Source organism: Ochlerotatus camptorhynchus, unplaced genomic scaffold (genome assembly GCF_037179485.1).
Source record: "Ochlerotatus camptorhynchus isolate MF236.1 unplaced genomic scaffold, CSIRO-AGI_Acam_v1.1 ptg000037l, whole genome shotgun sequence".
Taxonomy (NCBI): domain Eukaryota; kingdom Metazoa; phylum Arthropoda; class Insecta; order Diptera; family Culicidae; genus Ochlerotatus; species Ochlerotatus camptorhynchus.
In genome coordinates this window covers 155,796-175,685 of record NW_027040528.1, presented here as the reverse complement: position 1 = coordinate 175,685, position 19,890 = coordinate 155,796, and the positions used below count along the sequence as shown (strand labels likewise).

The 19,890-nt window shown below is 36.7% G+C and overlaps 1 protein-coding gene across 1 annotated transcript in view; it reads right to left on the bottom strand.

Annotated features, from left to right (window-relative positions):
* The window catches only part of black (glutamate decarboxylase-like protein black), a 49,280-nt gene that overhangs the window by 14,731 nt on the left and 14,659 nt on the right, over positions 1-19,890 (bottom strand). The window contains exons 2-3 of the mRNA XM_065234031.1: positions 10,944-11,100; positions 10,675-10,885 (exon numbers count right to left, since the gene is read on the bottom strand). Of these exons, the coding sequence (XP_065090103.1) occupies positions 10,675-10,885; positions 10,944-11,100 (368 nt within the window). The remainder of the gene's footprint in view (positions 1-10,674; positions 10,886-10,943; positions 11,101-19,890) is intronic.

Below are 19,890 nucleotides of genomic sequence, written 5' to 3'. Positions count from 1 at the left end.
TAGGGATTAAAACTGTATGCCGCTGAAATCCCAATATTAAATAGTTTTTTTTTTTTTTATTTTGGTATTGCGGTTTTTGTACCAAAGTACACTCCTACTCTAATAATAATTGCTCATATTTTTTTTTTCGCTCAGCCAAATAAAAATTAGAAATACCATTTTGAATGCAACAAACTGCTACATTTTACAATAACGTATAATGTTGACTGATCATTAATAATTTATATTTTTTCTAGTATGAGTCATATTCTTTTTGGGAGATTATTTTTAGCGTAGGAGTCTACTTTGGTGCGCAATGCGCAATAAATGGATAAAGGAATATTTTTCTTAAGATTTAATTCGGCACATGCTATGGTAGCACTGGTTTTAGGCTTATTCTACTCCAAAATTCCATGAAAGATCTGAAAATTCTCGCATTAATCGATTTTTTCTGACATGGGCAGAGCAAAATGAGCGCTTGGTTTATTTTCGGTCTTTAAACTAGTCCCGAGCAGATGAAAATAACTAATAACTTGATCCGATACCAAAATTTGGTGTTGATCAGCATGACATAAGAGGTAAAATACCAAAAAATAATACTAAAAAAATGCATGCAAAATACTTGGTAAATAACCAAAATGGATATTTGGATACCAAAATAATACCTGTGTGGTATTGTTTTGGTATTGCCAGGGATGGAAAATCATTTGCATTCATTTCGTGCATTCATTTACATTCATTTGCCTCTAACTTTTTTCATCAACAGAATACCGTAGAATGATGTATGAAGCTTTTGTAGCCTTTGATATTAACTACAACTTTTGTTAATAACTAAAATCTGAATCTCTTATACATGACGAACTAGAGCAGGCAGAACATGTTATTGTTTTTCAGTGAATGCAATTTACATTCACTGAAAAACAATGGTGGGTTCTTATCGTTCTGATTCATCATGCATAAGAGATACTGATTTGAGTTGTTGACAAAAGATGTAGCTAATATTAAAGCCTACAAAAGCTTCAAACACTATTTTACGGAATTGTGTTTGTGGAAAACGTTAGAGGCAAATGAATGTAAATGAATGCACGAAATGAATGCAAATGATTTTCCATCCCTGGGTATTGCATTATCATAATTTGGTTTTGGAATGGTACCGTGGGAAAATTGTGTTGGTATTATTTTTTGGTATTTTACCTCTTATATCAGGCTCATCCATACCAATTTAATGTATCGAAATATTCGTTCCTGCTCGTGGTGTACAAAACATTATGAATATTTTATGCATCGTAAACATTGTTTCTCAAAATGGTGTAAGAAAACCACCTTTACACATATTTGACATATGGGGCACACTCGCCTATAAATATCCCAAAAGTTTCTTAACTGTCAGTTAATGACTATTGAAAACAAATTGTTAACTTCTAGTAACATTTAATCCTGGATTTTAAATTTCTTGGTATAGAATCAAAAAAATTAACTAAATTATTTCTTTGAACTTATCTCAGGATTGTTACCGTTTTGGTACCTGCACCCTATTGGTTCACTTCGAACGAGAAAAATCAGGAGATAGCGAGAGCGAGGAATAGGGTATATGTGTATTCATTGTGAATTCAATCTGTATGTCAGTTTCTTGTATGCAATATTGTCTTGTTTTGAATGTTAGTAAATATGTACTCCCAAACCAACGGTCCAATTAAATATTGTAACCCAGTTACACAAACAACACATAACACAGAACACATAACGGGAAGGAGTAAGGATGAAGGTGGGCGTTGGAAACAAGAGAAGGATATGGACAAGGGGTGGTGGAAATGGGCTTAGGTCAAGGGGGAAGCTACTGGGTCAAACTGAAGAGAAGGTTCTCTTTCACTTTAGCCATTGCGCTAGATACATCGATCTGCCAAGTTAAGTTTTGAAAAGAAGTGAAAAATATAGAGTCGCCAACAAATACCGACTAATACCACCGAATACAGAGTCAGGTAGGACCCAATTAATAACCCGGTAGCGGAATTCCCAGCCCTAATACCACCTCTCATATTCCCCTCAGGACCCATTAATTACGGGCTAAATCACGAGGGCGTCCGTTAACACGCCAACACCCGTGTAGCAAGCGTCCATCGGTTATATACCGACGACCACTGGGAGACCACCGTCGATCACCCGATCGAGTCCCAGTGCAACATCCGTCGTGCCACACGGTGACAACCGTCGAGTACTGGCATCCACCGTGAGCAGTCCGTTCATCCGCCGCCGAAAAACCCCACCCGCTGCAGAATCCCGTCATCGCTGGCCAGCACTACACACACATACACACTACAGCCACCGAAATCGTAAGTAATAAAAGAGTAAAAGTGATAAAAAGGTGTTTTGTTCTTCTGATCAGTGTCGACAAGCCAGGAGCCGACCTTGAAGCTCTAGGGTTTCAAGCTCGAGCTAGCCAACAAAAGAGGCGAGTGTAGCCCACCCCAGACGTTCTCCGTGGCTAGACCAGAGGTTAGGGGAATCCCTTTTAACTAGCCCATCTGGCTAGCCATTAACAGGATTTGTTTGCACATTTCTCGAAAATTCCCTATGGATCATTTCAAAATGTCTTCAGAATTACATTTACTTTCAAGATTCCTCCCAATAATCTTATGGTTTTGTCCGATAATCCATAAAAATTGTCTACATTGTCTACATATATGTCGGAATTTTGTGCAGAATTCCTTCCAAAATTTTCTTGGATTTCACCTCAGAATTCTATAGAAATTTTCCTCAGAATTTCATTGAAATGCTTCTCAAAATACTCTTGAGGAGGATCTCTTGGAAGCCCTCCTTAGAATTTCCTTAGAAATTAATTCAGAATCTTTTGGAACACTATTCAAAGTTTGTTTGGAAATATGGTCAAAATTTCCAACCAAATATTTGATATTTCTTATAAATTCCTTTAGGAATTTTCTTAATACTATCTTCAAACTTGCTTAAACTTCAGCAAATATTTTTTTTAGCTTTATTGAGAATTTGATCCCCTTGGAATTATTATCCATATTTTGTTGCAGAGTCTCCTGAGAATTTCTCTTTGATTCATCGATCGATTAACATTTAAGAGATTTTCAGCCGCTGGTGTCGTTTCAGGATTGTAGTCATATCATCATCAACTTTGACAATCCTTCGAAATTCCCTTGGAATCCTCCTTTAAATTCCTTCCGATTTGCTTTTGAGTTCTGTTGAATACTACTTATAATCCGAATAAAAGTCTCTTCTACCTTAGAAATCACCTGTAGTTCACCTTGAATATTTTTAAAATATAGGAAAGTGGGGAAATTTGGCCACCCTAACGCATATGTATAACTATCAGACTCATTTCCAGCATCATATATTATATCTATCCGCCCCTGTCGCTACTTCATTGTCCTTTAAGCATGACTGCTTCCCACAATGGCTTGCTTGATTCCATGGTAAGCGATATGCTACCGTCGAACAGCGACTTTGAGGATAATTACCTAAACAACCAATACTCCACTTGAGTGACATACCATGACCTTCAAACAATGTATATAATGCAATCGCAGCACACACTCCATACACGGTAACCGCAAAATACCCAATAATGACTACAAAGTAAGCATTTTCGAGGGAAACTGGGACTACCCATTTAATGAGTAAAATTTTACCCATTTATGAGTAATTACAACTACAAAAACAAGTAGTAAGTGTTCATGTTTGAATAAAAAATACTCATAAATGGGTAATGGAAACAACTTACATCTTACTCATTTAATGGGTAGTCCCAGTCTCCCTCGAAAATGCTTACTTTGTAGTCATTATTGGGTATTTTGCGGTTACCGTGTAGAGATCATTAACCTTAATAAACTTTCAGCGAAATCATCATAGTAGAAAAAACGTGAGTTTGGTAGGGGAGCGGGACTCCCTAGCATTGGGCGATCTTGAGGCAAGAATCTTCGATTTTAGTGAATCGAATAATTTTTTTTTGAAAAAAATCGATTCACCGATTTAATTAATCATTTTGCATCGATCTTTTTAATCGATAAATTTTTCAAAATGGCACAAACATTTTTCAAATATAACGGATCATAGGAAAGTTGGTGAAAATTAAGCCAAGTTCAGCCTAGAGTTGATATTACGTTACATAAGCTATCTTGTTATGTTATTTCACCTATAATAGTAATTTAGTGTGATGATTGATATCATTTAGAAATAAATTGTGTAGTACGTATGCAATAAATGTTGTGAGTGTAACATACAACACTGCTGGTCATTAAAATAGGTATAGACAAAATAAATGCGAAATTTTAGGTTATGTTCATTCAACTTCAACTTCGACTTTAAAGCTAAGCATTTGATGGTGTAATAACAATTAAGCGATAGCACGAGAAAACTCAAAGTTAAAACATTAAATGACTCACTCATTGGAATCAAATATATAATATGCCTGATCAGTGAAATAGGTGTGTTGCATAAAACTATAGTATAGAAAGTTTGAAAATAGTTGTATAAGTTTTATTAGACTAATGACGCTTAGTAACCGCTGCGCCCTCCATTGTTAAGTAGAACCTTGTTCAACCTTCCTGGCATTGACTCAACCAAGCACTGATAAGTTTCCTTTGGTATAGCATACCACTCTTTTTGAACTGTAGTCCATAGTTGATCCTTATTTGAAAATGTTTGACCAGATAACTTTCTTTTAAAGGATTGGCTAGGCCATGAAATAACTGACACTTTGTTTGCACAAAACCATTCCTATACATGCTTAGAAGTGTGTTTCGGATCGTTGTCTTGCTGAAAATGCCACATAATAGGCATGTTCTCTTCTGCATAAGGGAGCATAAACTCCTCCATAATTTCTTTGTAGTCAAATCTGGTCATGATGGAATCAATAAGGAAAATGGGACCTACTCCATACCAAGAAAAACAGCCCCAAACCATGATGCTACCACCTCCATGGTTTACGGTCTTTACCTTGTACCGCGGATCGAACTCTTTAACGGATGGTCTACGTGAGAATATAGTAAATGACTACATATTTTGATTTCATTTGACATGTGGAAGTTTTTGCTCAGGATTCTTGATTAGGTAAGCGATTTAACAGGTTATAATATTCGTTTTATTGGTATTAAATGAACGATTTAAAAAACGAAAGATTAACATATGAAACAAAACGATTAGATGGTGGGAGTGTAAAAGCAGGTAAGTACGAAAAGTACTTAATTCAGATATCCCAAAACTCATCCGATAGGGATATAAAGAAAGCTAATTGAGCCATGCGTTTTGCATTGAGCCGATATCGATTCTGTGTGGTTCCACTAGTTACTATTCTTGATAAATAGTCTCGAGCATGGGGATATACACTACGGATCTTCTCCCATGCTCGAAAAGTATCGACAGAATGTGGTAAAACAGGCTGACATGCTTGGCATACACAGTTTTGCTCACGAACTGCTCATTTGCTAAAAACTTTGCACAGAGTATACGAAACATAGTTATGTTTGAAGCATTCGATAGAATAGTGTTTAAACTTGTTATAGATACGTAAAAAAGGAGATTTTAACTATAGTAATTAACTGTATTTGATTTTGCGTTGCAAAAATGAAGTGAGAAATCCTCGCTGGACATCTCGGATTTTAAGTGTGAAAATTGATTGGTGTTGATTCAAATGATAAGATTTACCTGCTCTTTGCATGTCTACAGTAGACTATGATCCTAACCTATCAATTACTTTAAAGAAAACTAAATTTCAACAACTGAGTGAAAAGTTATTAGCAAATGAGAAATAAGTGTGTACAACTGTGCATGCCATGCATGCAGGCTGATGCAAAAAAAATGTAATTCTGCCGCCATGCCCCCACGTCGATCCAGTTCTGACATAGCAGAGGACTGATTAACCTGAAATATGTCATAATCAGTTAATGTTTGTACATGTAGATTAATAACTTTCTTTACCATTTCGTCATGAATATCCCACAGGCCTCGGGTTGGTTTTGGTGAGGGGACAGATGTGTGCAATCATCGTATACTCTTTCGGTACTATGGATCTGCTCAGACACAATTTTAACTACCCGAGCGTGGGCTGAAGACTCCAGGTACAGGTCAACATTAAATTTCAAATGCAAATGCACTATTTTTTTTTTGGTTGGATCGAAACAAAAATCGAATAAAAAGGATCGATTCAGTCGATTTTTTTCGTGTTTGAGATCGATTCAAAAAATCGATTAATCGAACCAAAATCTTCTTTTGTGATTCGATCCAAGATCGCCCATTGCTAAGTGGGACATTTCGCCCAAGGACGTTTCGCCAAAGGTCATTTCGCCCAAGAGCAAGCAATTTTCTACGGTTTTGAACTTTTCTCAAAGCTCAGTAAATTTTGAAATCAGTCTCGAAAAATGCTTAAGAAAAGGTTCGTTTTTTTCAACCTGGCAAGCTATTCAAATGTAATGCTTCCTTCTTTTGAACATGAGCAGTTCTTTCAAGTTGTGCTGATTTCAGAAATTTTTAAATAAAGTCGGCGAAGAGAATCTGTCAATGTTACTTAGGACCTAATGCAATATTCATGTTGATATCTTCTGGTTGAAGGTAGGAATTTCTTCGGTTATCATGCTTATACCATCTTATACTTTACAAAGACGAAAATAAAACAGATCGTGTATCTCAATTTGTTATGGATAATATATTGTCGTCAGCGTTCGAGATATTATCAACCGGTCAAAACTAACGATTTTGAATTGGCTCACTACTTGACTAGCCAATTGGTCCCAAGCAAATCGATTAACGTATCCCATTCTAGTCAAAATTCTAGTTTTGTTTTAATTCGCTATGAAAGTTTTACAGATAAAAAATTCTCTGTTGTCGTTGTCGTAGGCGCCGTCGTAGTCGCTGTCGTATATTTAAAATTAAACATCAACCGCTGAAAATATGAATTATCGCGTATTTCTGTTGTTCATTACATTCCAAGTGAAATTCGAGAACGTAATTTCATTTGAATAGCTTGTTTAACCAGGTCTTTGACAATCGTCACGTCGGTCATAGCTTGTTGTGATTGTCTGAACCATGCGTAAAGAGAAAATCGAAACATTGAACGTCGCGTGAAAGTGGATCTTAATGAAGGCCTAAGTACTCTTTCGTAGCTTTTAGTTTTAGGTTGCAGTGGCTTGCTTACTGAGCAGAAAAACGCGATCCCAGATCCTTTCATATTAAAAAATATTAAAATATCGCTTGTTTATCGTGTATTTTGTAAAACTTTTCGTTGTCGTCGGTGCCGGGTTTGAATAGTTATAAAAACTTGAGTAACGCTATAATGTGATATGAGAGGCTCGGTGGCCTTAGAGCAACCGTTTTTGCTTACTGAGCAGAACATCATGAGTCTAATCTCAAGCCCATTCACATTCAAGATTCGTCAATGATTAAAAAGGAGCTCGTCTGCCTAGTGGTAAACGTTTTTGCTTACTGAGCAGAAGACCGTGGGTTCAATCCCAAGCTCCTTCGCGTTATACAATCGTTAGGACATCAATTCAGCTTATCGTTTGCCAAAACGAACCCTGCTGCCCAACCCTCTTACCCAACATCCCTGTGATTCCTCGTGGAAGTGCAGAGGACTCCTCGGCTTCCATCAAAGCGAGTGTCACGTCAACACATTCCTACCCATTCCTTTCTTGACCTGCGTTCAGGCGCGGCTGGCGCTGGTATTGCCCAATTCGTGATCACCAGTTTTTACACATTGAGGATGATTGCTAGTCCCAAGCATCGTCTATTGGTTCTCTGTGTAATTACAGCTGGTCTGGCAATAACAGAGTAGCACCCGTGGGCGGTCAATCATGCTCATGCTCATGAAAGTTTTACAGATAAAATGAGGGGACCGAAGATGATACCAGAGATATCGCCACAATCCCGGTAGATAAGCGTATACAGGCAAAATATGGCTTATGCAGCAAATTTTTGCCTGTATAAGCTTTGTTTGTTGGGTATAGCAAAATAATATCAAAGCGTGCTATCATATAACACTGAGCTATTGGTTTGTTTTTCTATAAATTAAATCAATAACATAGTAATAACTCATTCTGTTATCATAACACAATTTGTTATGATTATGCTATTTTTAAATATTTATTTTAGTTTTTAAAATATAACAATAGCAAATTATGCCCTGATAGCAGAAAAAGCTATTAAAACATGCTATAATACACAACCTACTAATAACTTAATAATATATTGGTAGTAAAATTAGATATTTTTTTACTCTAGTTTTGCTATTTTGCTCTACCCGTGTAGCTAAGGAGCACATATTACCCTACACGGTAACCACAAAATACCCAATAATGACTACAAAGTCAGTATTTTTGAGGGAAACTGAGACTACCCATTAAATGAGTAAAATTTTACCCAATAATGAGTAATTACAACTACAAAAATAAGGAGTAAGTATTAATTGGTGAGTAATAAAGAGGTAATGTTTTTACTCATTTAATGAGTAGTCCCAGCAACAATCAATACGAAACTATCGATTTTAAATTGACCACTTTGTCAAACAGTTTTGGCGTGACTTTCTACCAGCGATTCCACAAAAATAGACCAACTAATTTCTATTATTCTATGAAACGCACAAATTATGGCTACTTTTCTCGAGATTCTAGAAGAAAAGATCTAAAATTAATGTTTTATTTCAAAGTTCAAGTGGTAGTAAACGTCATTTTAATTGCTCGAATGAAGTGGTTAATTGGCTCACTACTTGACTAGCCTATTGGTCCCAAGCAAATCGGTTAACGTACCCCATTCTAGTCGAAATTCTAGTACTACACAATGTTTGTTTTGATTTGCCATGAAAGTTTGACAGATAAAATGAGGGGTTCGTGTATTTTGCTTTGTGTCGAGCGGTGCATCGATTAGCTTGGGACCGAAGATAGTACCAGAGCTGAGCCAAAAACTTGAGCACTTTTCTTCGGGACCTACTAGTCTTAGAGTTATCTCTATGATCCCAGTCTCCCTCGAAAATGCCTACTTTGTAGCGAATATCGAGTCTTTTATAGTCATTATTGGGTATTTTGCGGTTACCGTGTATAGCTATCGATACCGAGGAGGAAAAAGAGCAAAAGAGCAGACAAAATACATGATCAAACTCACCCAGACAAGCTGTCTGTAGGAAATCCGATCATAACAATGCACTCAAGTTCCAGTTTTTTTTTGTCTTTTGTTTTTGACTTGTTCTGGTGTTTTACGACAGATCCAGTTCGAATGGGTAATTATCGGCTGAAGATTGTTTAACAACATTAAAGTGGAAAAAAACAGGTATCAACTATATTTTTAAGTGCAATGAAAGGCGAGCTCTTAATTCATCTCAAGCAATAAAGGCTATTGACTGATTGTTATTTGCTATAAATAGCTCGGAATCATGTTGGATTGTTTGTATGTACAAAACATCACGACAACGATCCGACATTTCCGTATTGTGCATGACAGAATACTTACACGTTTTTTTCGTGTTTCGCATTTTAAGGCAAGGCTGCAGGTACTCATTTCAGATAAAATTAGAGAAGGTCTAGTATAAGAGAGAAGCGGATTCAAAACAAACTGCCTTGGCAACCTATGCCTAGGTGATTTCTAGCAACACTGCCAATGCAATAAAGATAGGCGCTGCTCGATTGGATCTGGCTTTGACAGTCCGCTCGTCTCTTATACTGGATAAAACAATGTTTTTCGGAATAAGATGTTTTGATCATATTTTTATATGTAAGATACAAGAAGAGGTTGAAACGTAGGAAAGTATGTGTTTGACATATAAAACCTGTTAATTTAGCTTCATGAGAGTCTTCAAACATTTTTTATGCGATATAAACATTTATTATGCGATACTCTTTCGACTAATGTTTCAATTTCTTCGTCGTTTTTGGCTACCCAGGAATCTAGAAACAGCTGATGACCTATCCCGGTAATTCCTGGGAGTACTTCTACTCAGTGAAAAAATTGGTCTACTAAAATGTCCAATTTTAACTTTCTGATTTAATCTCCCCTTGAAAGTTTATTGCATCTTTCCCCTGGAACTTTCTTCCAACTTACCCCGTAAGCTATTTTCCGATTCCTCCCAGAAGATGTTCCGACTTCCCTTGGAATCTTATCTGACTTCGCTCGAAAGGTTCTTATATCTTCTCACGCCAATATTTGTATATTCAACTTCCCCGGAACATTATTGATGCTTCCAGAATTTATTGCGGTTCTATTGGCTTCAGGAACTTTCAGGAAGTTCTTAAAATAAAGAAACATCCAGACTTTTGGGTATGTTCAAAGATCTGTAAGGGTAAGTTAAATTAAAGACAGTTTCATTAACTTCTGTTAATTACCCTGATCTGATTCATAGAAACCTGACCACTTTTCGTAACGCGGTTAATTTTGGTTTCTTGAAATTGCACCCCCAATATGTTGCCGAAAGACGTAATCCTACGTAAAAAAACATCTTGCATCAGGATTTTGGCATGTATACAATTGGAAGTAGCAATGAGTATTATTTTGAACGGAAATATCCAATACCCTGTCATTCATTTCTGCTTCCTTGAAAATTATTGTTTAACTATTAAAATGGTTGTTCAGGAATCTCAATGTGATGGTATTACCCAGAGCACCGTTTTCCGGACACGCGACACCGCAATTGGTCATAATTACTTCGAACAAATCACCGTTGTTGCCGCAAGTTACGCAAAAAAATCCACTTACCGCTCAATTCCCTTCAGCAGCGTTCGGTACTTCTTTGACATGAGCGCACCGCCACCCCAAGCAGCATCCACGTGCATCCAAAGATTGTGCTTTTTGCACAAGTCGGCAATCTGTTCCAGGGGATCAAATGCTCCAATCACCGTGGTTCCTGCTGTGGCTGATACCATAAAGGGCACGGCCCCCTCCGATTTGGCACGCAGAATTTCCGACTCTGTAAAAAGCGGAAAATGTGATTGACGATAAAACAAGAGGAATAACAGGAATCCTACCCAAATGATCCACCCTGATCTTGCCGATCTCGTCCGTACGGATGGGGTACACGTTGTCCGAGCCGATGCCCATGAACGAAGCCAACTTTTTCACCGAGTAATGTGCGTCTTCTGATGTGAAGATTACCAAGCGCGGAAGTGAATGCAATCCTTTTGTCTGTAACAAGATACAAGTTGAGGGAGAAAAAAAATCTTGAGTTAATGAGAACAAAGAGCTCGGATCAATTAGCGCTTGTTGAATGAAAACCGATTATCAATCATTCAGGCAGTTTATGGCCCGGGAGAGGCCTTTAAATTGGAATGATCGAGCGTGCGAAATCCTGTGTGCGGATCTGGTCAAGTAAATCTTAAAACGGATTTTAATTGGCATGACGCTGCACTATCGATGCGATCAACGATCGGATTTTGTGCTATGTTCGTGATGAATCAATTTCAAATGTTAACAGCTGAGAACGAAAACTTTGTTTGTTATTGTTTCGCCAGACTGCTCCATTAGCGAAACTACTAGATTGGATGATTATTTACTATACAAACCATCATCAGTACTGGGAATGATCATTCATTGACGTGCTGATCGTCTAGCCGATGTTAAGAAAGCTGATGTAACGGTTTTAACGATTAGCATTAAACTTTGTAAACATTGAGGATGATAAGACATTGTTTTGAAGATCTATCGTACTCTGGAGATTATTACACTTCTTTGCATCACGTGTTGTGTAGTGCATTGACGTTACACAATGATCTGACTCTAATTAAGCGTCCGAGTAAGCGAATTACTGTCAACTTTCTATGCGACCAGATATTGTTTAATATTTCGTTGATTTACGTTGTTTTTATATTTTAAGAAATAGAGATGAGGAGTTAATTTTTAGACGCTTCGATGGAAATATTAAATATTAAATTTTACTTAAAGCTTTTTTTATGAATAACAATCTATCCAATCTTAAAGTTTGATTTGAATTTAAATGAGTATGCTCTGAGTGACGAGGTTTGAATTTTTGGGATTCCGTAAATCCTGGAAATTAGTGAGGTCAAAATTCATCAAATAAAGGTCCTTTCGCATGTTAAGCTAGATTTATTGGATAGGGTGTCGAGAATCTTAAGCCGGGGGAGATCCTATGTCATTAACTACGTAGACAGTTTTTTGGGATTCTTGACACCCCCCACCCCATGCGTAGACAATTATCCATACAAAAAATTGAATTTGTATGGGCCGTGGATGATTTCCAATAAGCCCCCCCCCCCCTAAGCTGTCTACGTAGTTTATGAACAGCCCCCAAGTAGATTGTTAACAATAGGTCTGTTCCCGTATTTGCTTTTATGTACATCAAAAGAGTAGTTCTATTCAAAATATCGAAAAAATAATCGAATTTTTGAATCGACCTTCTCCGGTTTGTAGGAAACTTTGTGTTATTGTTTGTTATGGTCATTTTTGCTAGAATTCGGCTATTTTGGATCTTGTAAAATTTTCAAAATGGCTTTGTTGAAATTATTCTAAAAAAATGTAGCACGGAAACGGCATTTTTGATCGAAATGACGTCTTAGAAAAAGTTGTTGAGAACTATTCCAAAGCCGCAGACTTGAAGAAATATTACAGGAAGGAGTGTCCGTTTGACTAGTATTGTCGTATTAATGGCCCTTCGCTCATTTTCAACTTCTACTCAATTTCCATACTGCCGTACTCTAGCGAAACTATCAACCTACTCTCTTCAGACCTTTATCTAGCTAATAGATTATCACACTAAAGCTTCATTTTAGACAGCATTCCCAAACAATCGTAAACTTCACGTATGAAGTAACAAAAAACACTTTCAATGCCAAAAGTTTGCAATTTTTCATGAGCTTTTTCTTTAAAATAAAAATTTAAAAAATCGGGCAAAGATATTTTTAGATAGGTATTTAGATTTTTAAACTTTTTTTAATATCTTGAACATTTTTGGGATCGGATTTTTCTTTAAATTTGTCTCAAGTCTGGATTACTTTAATAAATTCGTTGTAACTCTTCATAGGTTTTCATTGAAGTTTTCTCAATAATTTTGTCTCATGCATATATTATGTGACGCTGCATTACGTATAGGAAAAATGTGACCCTTTGAAAAAGTAATCGAGAATTGTCGCTTGACTATGTAGTTTTGACCTATTTAATTTGTTTAATTTTTAACCGGCTTATCGGGTGAACGGTAGACCAACTTATCAAACTGCTTAAACTAAAGTTTTTTAAGATGGTGAGAACACGCCGAGGCATGCATAAAAATATGGGGCTAGATTTTTGTGAAAACCACTATTTTTTAAAACCGGCTTGAGCGACAACTGTGGAAGTGTCTAAAAGGTATTTCGGGAGAAGTGCTCTAACTCAGTCAAAATTAGTCCGATCTTCAATGCTTTTGCACTTCCAATGCACTTTAACTTCCAATGTATGTTCATTTTTTTATGTTGAGCTGGTTTAAGAGACATCTGAGGAAAAATGAGTCCCGGGTACCCTAATACATGACATTCAAAAAATTCCCTAAAGCCAATAAGGATCCTAGCGAGCTAAAATTCTGTCTGTAAACGTGAACAAAAATCTAGAAACGAAATCCTATAATTTGATTAGAAAGTAGAAACTGTTATATGTTTAAGTGTGGTCGGCCTCTGAGATGGCTGATTTAAAATAAAGGTCTTACGTGGCTACCATAACTTGGGCCGTATTCAACCGATTTTTGATCCAAGTACACAATTCAATGCGTAATTAGATTTGCTATCGACGCTCTCAATACGTCAAGTGGCCAGTTGGTCATCCGAAGGTTCGATGGGTCATCAAAGTGGGAAAAAAGTTTCTTCAAAATTACTACCCACTAAGGCACACGGAGAAAAAATACTACCCAAAATTTGAGTTCTTTTTACTTAATGTTGACTTCAGCCTCTCACTTGCACTCGTTTTTGTTGTCAAAAAAGGAACGAGAGATTCGACCCAACGATATAGTTCAGCCCAATAAGTTACTTTTGAGTAAATTGCATATTCTTAAATTTACGTGAATTAAACTTAATTTTGGGTAGAATATACTTAAGAGTAGATAATTTTTTGCCGGTGTTAAATGGAAACTACTATATGCGATTTACTCAAATTTGGGTTATTGGGCTGAACCCCAGAATTGAAGGAAAAGTACTTAATTTTGGGTAGTTTTTCATTTCCGTGCAGAGGTTCTAGCGCCAGAACGATAAAAGCTTGTACAGCCACCGATGTACACTGAAACAAATCGACATGTACCGTTTATTGGATCCATCTTATAACATAGCAATGTCAGCAGATTTATTCATTCTATGTGATGATTGATAGATTCCATTGGATTATCACTTAAAAACTATGACTGCGATATGGAATGATTTCTATCGTAATTTCACATATTTAGTACTTGATAATACTTTGCTTCGAACGTGGTTAGCGATAGGTAATAAGTATATGAATATTGTCTGATATATTTCATGGTGAAAAACTGTTGATATGTCATGGGTGGGAACAGACATCTAGAAACTAATGGAAAATCATATAAGTTTGCACTATGAGAAAATCCAGTAAAATATACCTGTTTTCATGATGAATATTGCTCACTAAAATGTATATCTTATAAGATAATCATATATATTTTATTGGAGTTGCTTTTACTGATTTTTGACGTTTGTTGATATGTCGCGTGTAAATAGACATGTAGAAACTATTGGACTGTCATTTAACTTTGCAGTATAGGAAAACATGTATATCTCATTTGAATAGCTTCCTTTGATTTTTGAGGTTTAAAGATTGTAAACAGATCCATCCCAATCATTTAATAGTCATATAGATATGCCTTTTAAGAAATCCAACAGCAAACGTTTGTTTTTGCATGTTTTTCTGGGCTGAATATCGCTCCCAATAAAATACATCTTACATGATTGTTCTTTATATATTATTGAAACAATTTTCAAAGATGTTATCGTACACTCATTAAAATGATTAGTTGAACTAAATACTACTAACAACAATGATACTGTATTGAATAATTTTTGTTTGTTTCCGGAAAAGAATGTATTGAGATTGAAAAAAAATGATTCTACTGCAATATTTACTTTGCTATGATTCTAATTGTAAGCCTTCTACACGGCTAATTCAGATTCCAGCCCTAGTACTCGAACTTCATGAACCAGTTACATATAATTTTCAATGGATTATCTTATAACGCAAATTTATAAGATTTCCACATAACAGGAATATGTCATATTGGTTCAGTGTATATGAACCACGCATAGAGAGAAGCGAGCTTTCCCTGTAGTTGGACAGTACCTACTATGTACATTAGGGTGTTTCATTTTGAAAAAAGTGATGAATTTTTGATAGGCCACCCTCCAGTTCGATTCATAGCCCCAAAATATGAACCTGTGCAAAAAATGGTAAAGATTGATGAAGGTTTAGAGGTCGCGCCAATGATTTGGATTTTGTATGGAGATTTTGGTGAATTAGTATGGGAAATTATTGATTTTCGTTTACATTGCTCTAACTTTGGTTGTAGTTGTCCAAACGTTGAAAAAAAAAAATATGTGGTTGTCATGACAATGATCAACAAGCCTGTTGTTGTTGCGATGAAATTGGCGTTGTTGCCTTGTACATATTCATCTATCAATTTACCCTATTTTGCCATTTTTTCACATTTTTATAATTCTTGATACGCTGCAAAACTGAGCGTAGCAACTGTAGGCTTTTTGTTTATTGCCATAGCAATAACATACTAAATTTTTTCGACATTTGGACAAGTAGAAGCAAAGTTATAGCGATATAAGCGATTTTTTAAATTCTTCCATAGTAATTCCCATACAAATTTCAAATCATTGGCGCGACCTCTAAACCTTCATCAATCTTTACCAATTTTTGCACAGGTTCATATTTTGGGGCTATGAATCGAACTGGAGGGTGGCCCATCAGAAATTCATCACTTTTTTCAGAATGAAGCACCCTAATGTACATGCACCTAACAGTAGTTGGGGTAGAGGTAGAGGTAGAGGCAAGAGTTTTGGTGCGAGCAGTCTGTTAACTCTTGAACATGCTAGCCAGAGAGTTAGACAGGCCAAAGTTATACGAGGACATAATTCTGATGGAAATCTCCCCACTAGTTATGGGAAGTGTGGAACTCTCTTGAGAAGTTCTATAGGCTTTCCCAAGAAGTCCAATGGATATCGCAAGTCGTATGAACTTCAGTCAGTTTGGTCTATTTTGGCTTGATCCATTCTATTTTGGCTAATCTATAAATTTAGATCACTGCTAAGAATATGATGGCATAGGTTTTTTTTAATGCCCGCAGGAGCTGTCGAGCTGAGTCCCTTTCTTCGATAATTGGTTTATATTGCAATATGAAACGAGGGGTGCGACACATCTAAATCTCAATTATAGATGGTCGAAAAATCTCACCCTAGCGAATCAATCCACGAAAAATCTTTTATCATTATTTCCATCTAAATTCATCTACTCTCATCGCTCTCCACTTTTTTGCCGGAAATCTTCATCAATCTTGCGCGCATCTCACAATAACAGAGGCAACAATTTCCTGCACTTTAGATAGAGTCGTAGGGACAACATGGACAAGGTGAAAGACTTTTATTACCCAAGTAACATTGCAAGTTTTATCAAGGTTTTAATGAATTCCACAAGCCTGAATCATGGTCTACATAACCTTCATAAAACCAGAATTGTTACTTGGGTATCCATTGTCAGTTTTTGCTTCGAACTCAAACTGCAAAGACTGACAACATTCTTTGATTTTCTTGTGGGATCCAATCATGCTTCAGTGCTTTCATATCGAGGGGGTTGACACTATCTAAGATGCAGGAACAATTTTGCTTTGCTGTTGTGAGATACTAGCACGCTTAGTAGATTGATGAAGGTTTTGAAGATTCCCTGCAAAAAGGTGGAGAGCGATGCGAGTAGATGGATTTAGATACAAGAGATGTAAAAAGATTTTTCGTAGATTGATTCGCTAGCGTGAGATTTTCCGATCATCTTTAATTGAGATTTAGAAGTGTCGCGCCTTAGATTCAGATGTATGTTATCGATTGAAATTGAATTCCCGTCCCCATTTGGATGATCTGCAAAATGTTTACTTAGAGTCGTGATGATTAAATTTGATGTTGACATCAAAGTGGCTGGACATTCTTGATCGGGATTTAATCCGAGGATAATACCGGTTGGAGCTTACCGCCATTAAAGTGTGCATTTTTATACGATAGATGAGAAGATGAAAGTATAGAGTGGATAGTTCCGTTAAAGTACGGTAGTGTGAAAATTGTATATAGAGAGTAGGAAGCGAGAAAAGGTCAATTTTGAGGAAGGCACTAATACTGTTGATCATCTCCTTTACCAAACTTCCCTGTTGGGGAGGGATGGTGAGCAGTATCTCCTCCTGCCACCACTGGCCACCAGCGTGGTGACCCCAGCCACCGAAAATGAAACCGAACCTCAACCAGGGGCCAGCAACGACAGAAGCATTGGAATGATGTATACGAGAACAAAGCGATGCAGAAGAAGAAAAATGAAGAACTCAATCCCCCTAAATGCAGATAAAAAAATGTTAGTCCCTCGGCTCCGTTTAGCTCCTAGAGACAATGAGCCTTCCAAATAAACAACATTGAAAAAAAAATTAATTCTTCGCGAACAGTGATCTGAAAACCGCTGATTGTGGCTCTTTCAAAGTGAAATAGGCAGGTTTATATGTAAAACATATCCCTTACAACCTCTTATTGTAACTTACAAATTCAAAGTATGATTATAACACCTTATAGTTCCATAATATTTATTTATTTATTTCGTTAACCAACGTAAACTAGTACAAAATACATACCACATTTTTTAATGCAAAATGAATGGAAGTAACCCTGTTTAGAGGTGTGATGTATTCGGAGAAGTTTTGTGGTATGCTATTTTTTTTAAATTTCGACAGCTTTTCATGTTGTTTGCAAGAGTATTGCCCACAACTTTTGCGAAGAAACCAACCTTGTATATTGAAAAACTGAAAAAAAGATCTATCTTATATTAAGGGGGATTAATCACCGGTAACTTTGGAAGAAGCGCATTAGCATATCAAAAAAGATCTCCGAAGACGTCATACTTCTAAATTGCCATTAAGCGCACGAAAATGACATTTTCAACCACTGTAAAACAGTGTGAATTCGCAACGTTGCGGAAGCAATCACATCAACACAATTCTTATTCCATACTGGTTATTTCCTAGGTCGGTAAACCTATCAGAATGGCATGCGCCAAGCATTCACAACGCCATTCTCATATAAGAAAAGGATCACAATCTCCAAATAAGACGTCAAGACATACTGCCTATAATCGCTTATTAGTCCCATATGGATATTCGTAAATTTTAAGATAATAACGCTATCCACTATCAATTGGAATCTACTTTCATATCACGTCATAAAACTACGAACTTTGATCATGAAAAATATGAAAACAACATCAAGTCAGTTTTTCCATCAAGCAAAGTAATCAGTCCCATCCTGGAATTCAATCGTCCAGAAGTCAAGTTACAGTTCTGTTTTTTGAATTGTCATATTTTTCGCTGATATAACAAATCATGCAGGCGTTATTGCAACTGATTCTAAGTTGAAAAAAAAAAAATATCAAGTAAATTACTGTGATTTTTCAAATATTCACATGGGAATTGCACTTCGTAACTTCAACAGCCATTTTCTCAATGCCTACTTTGTCCATATGGGACTGATATGGGATTATAGGCATTATACTTATCTTGGATCTTTCACACTCCATTCAATATGACTACTGAATAAATTATGGATTGAAAAAAAAACACAGTTCACCATACACTCAACTGCCAACCGGTCGGGGTTCCCCTTGCGCATGCAATTTTTTGTACCCACCTAAACATGAATCATTATAACACCTGCAACAGCCGAGCGAAGGCAAGGCTCAATCCGATTAGGTCAGGCGCACGCTTTAACTGCGCTCGAGATGCCGGGGTGCACAATTATGTCATTAGCGATTGATGGTTTCTCGCGAAATGTGGGGTAGGTTGGCTTATTATGGACCCCCTAGTGACTGTTTTACCCCCTTAGAGTGACTGATACGTAAAATATATTAATTACTTTATTTTACCCACAAAAATCTGCGTAATACATTGAAGTCACTATTAACCTTTTAGGGACCATCCGGGTTCCATTATAGGATTGTTTACATCATATGATAGACCTTCTAGAATAAAATTAATAAAACAAAATTGTCCAATAAAGGAAACATCCAAATTACGTGCCCTAAGTTGGACCCTTTGTTTATTTGACAGCAGTCTGCCGTGCTTTACATTGAAATGTATTTTCTCCTTCTTTTAAATAGTATATGATCAATATTTTACATGAATCCAATGCGTATGATTTGTAAAAGACGTCTTCCGATCGAATCGTTCCAATTTGTATGTAAAATTGAATTAATCCGTTAGTGGTCCACTAAGGGGAAAGGGTCCATAAGCTGCAAATTTACCCTGTGTGCCCCTGTGTGTATTGCCCCTTTGCAGAAACACTTTGTTGCGTTGATTGATTGGTTGATAATCCCCCAGAGCGCTGCTACCGTGGCATTTGCCCAGGATGCCGGAATTGCAGCCGGCTTTCCGCTGAATGGAAGCGGTTTTTTATTATAGTCATGCCAATTCGAATGATTAATGGTGGCATTTGGTTTTATCTAGTTCTAAACAAAAGCATTCAATCGATTGATCTAAGTTTACCTTGATAGTTTGGAAGTAGGGTAGAGCGCTACTTCGTCGTAATCACCCATTTCCGTTCAATCAAGCAGAAAACATAAATAATATAAGCACCATGCACAAATCAAACATATGTTTGTTCTGATGCAATAGTTCATAAGCTACAACACAAAGGTTATTGGAGCGCATTGTATGAATATTCACTTTTTCTGTCTTCATCCGTAGGA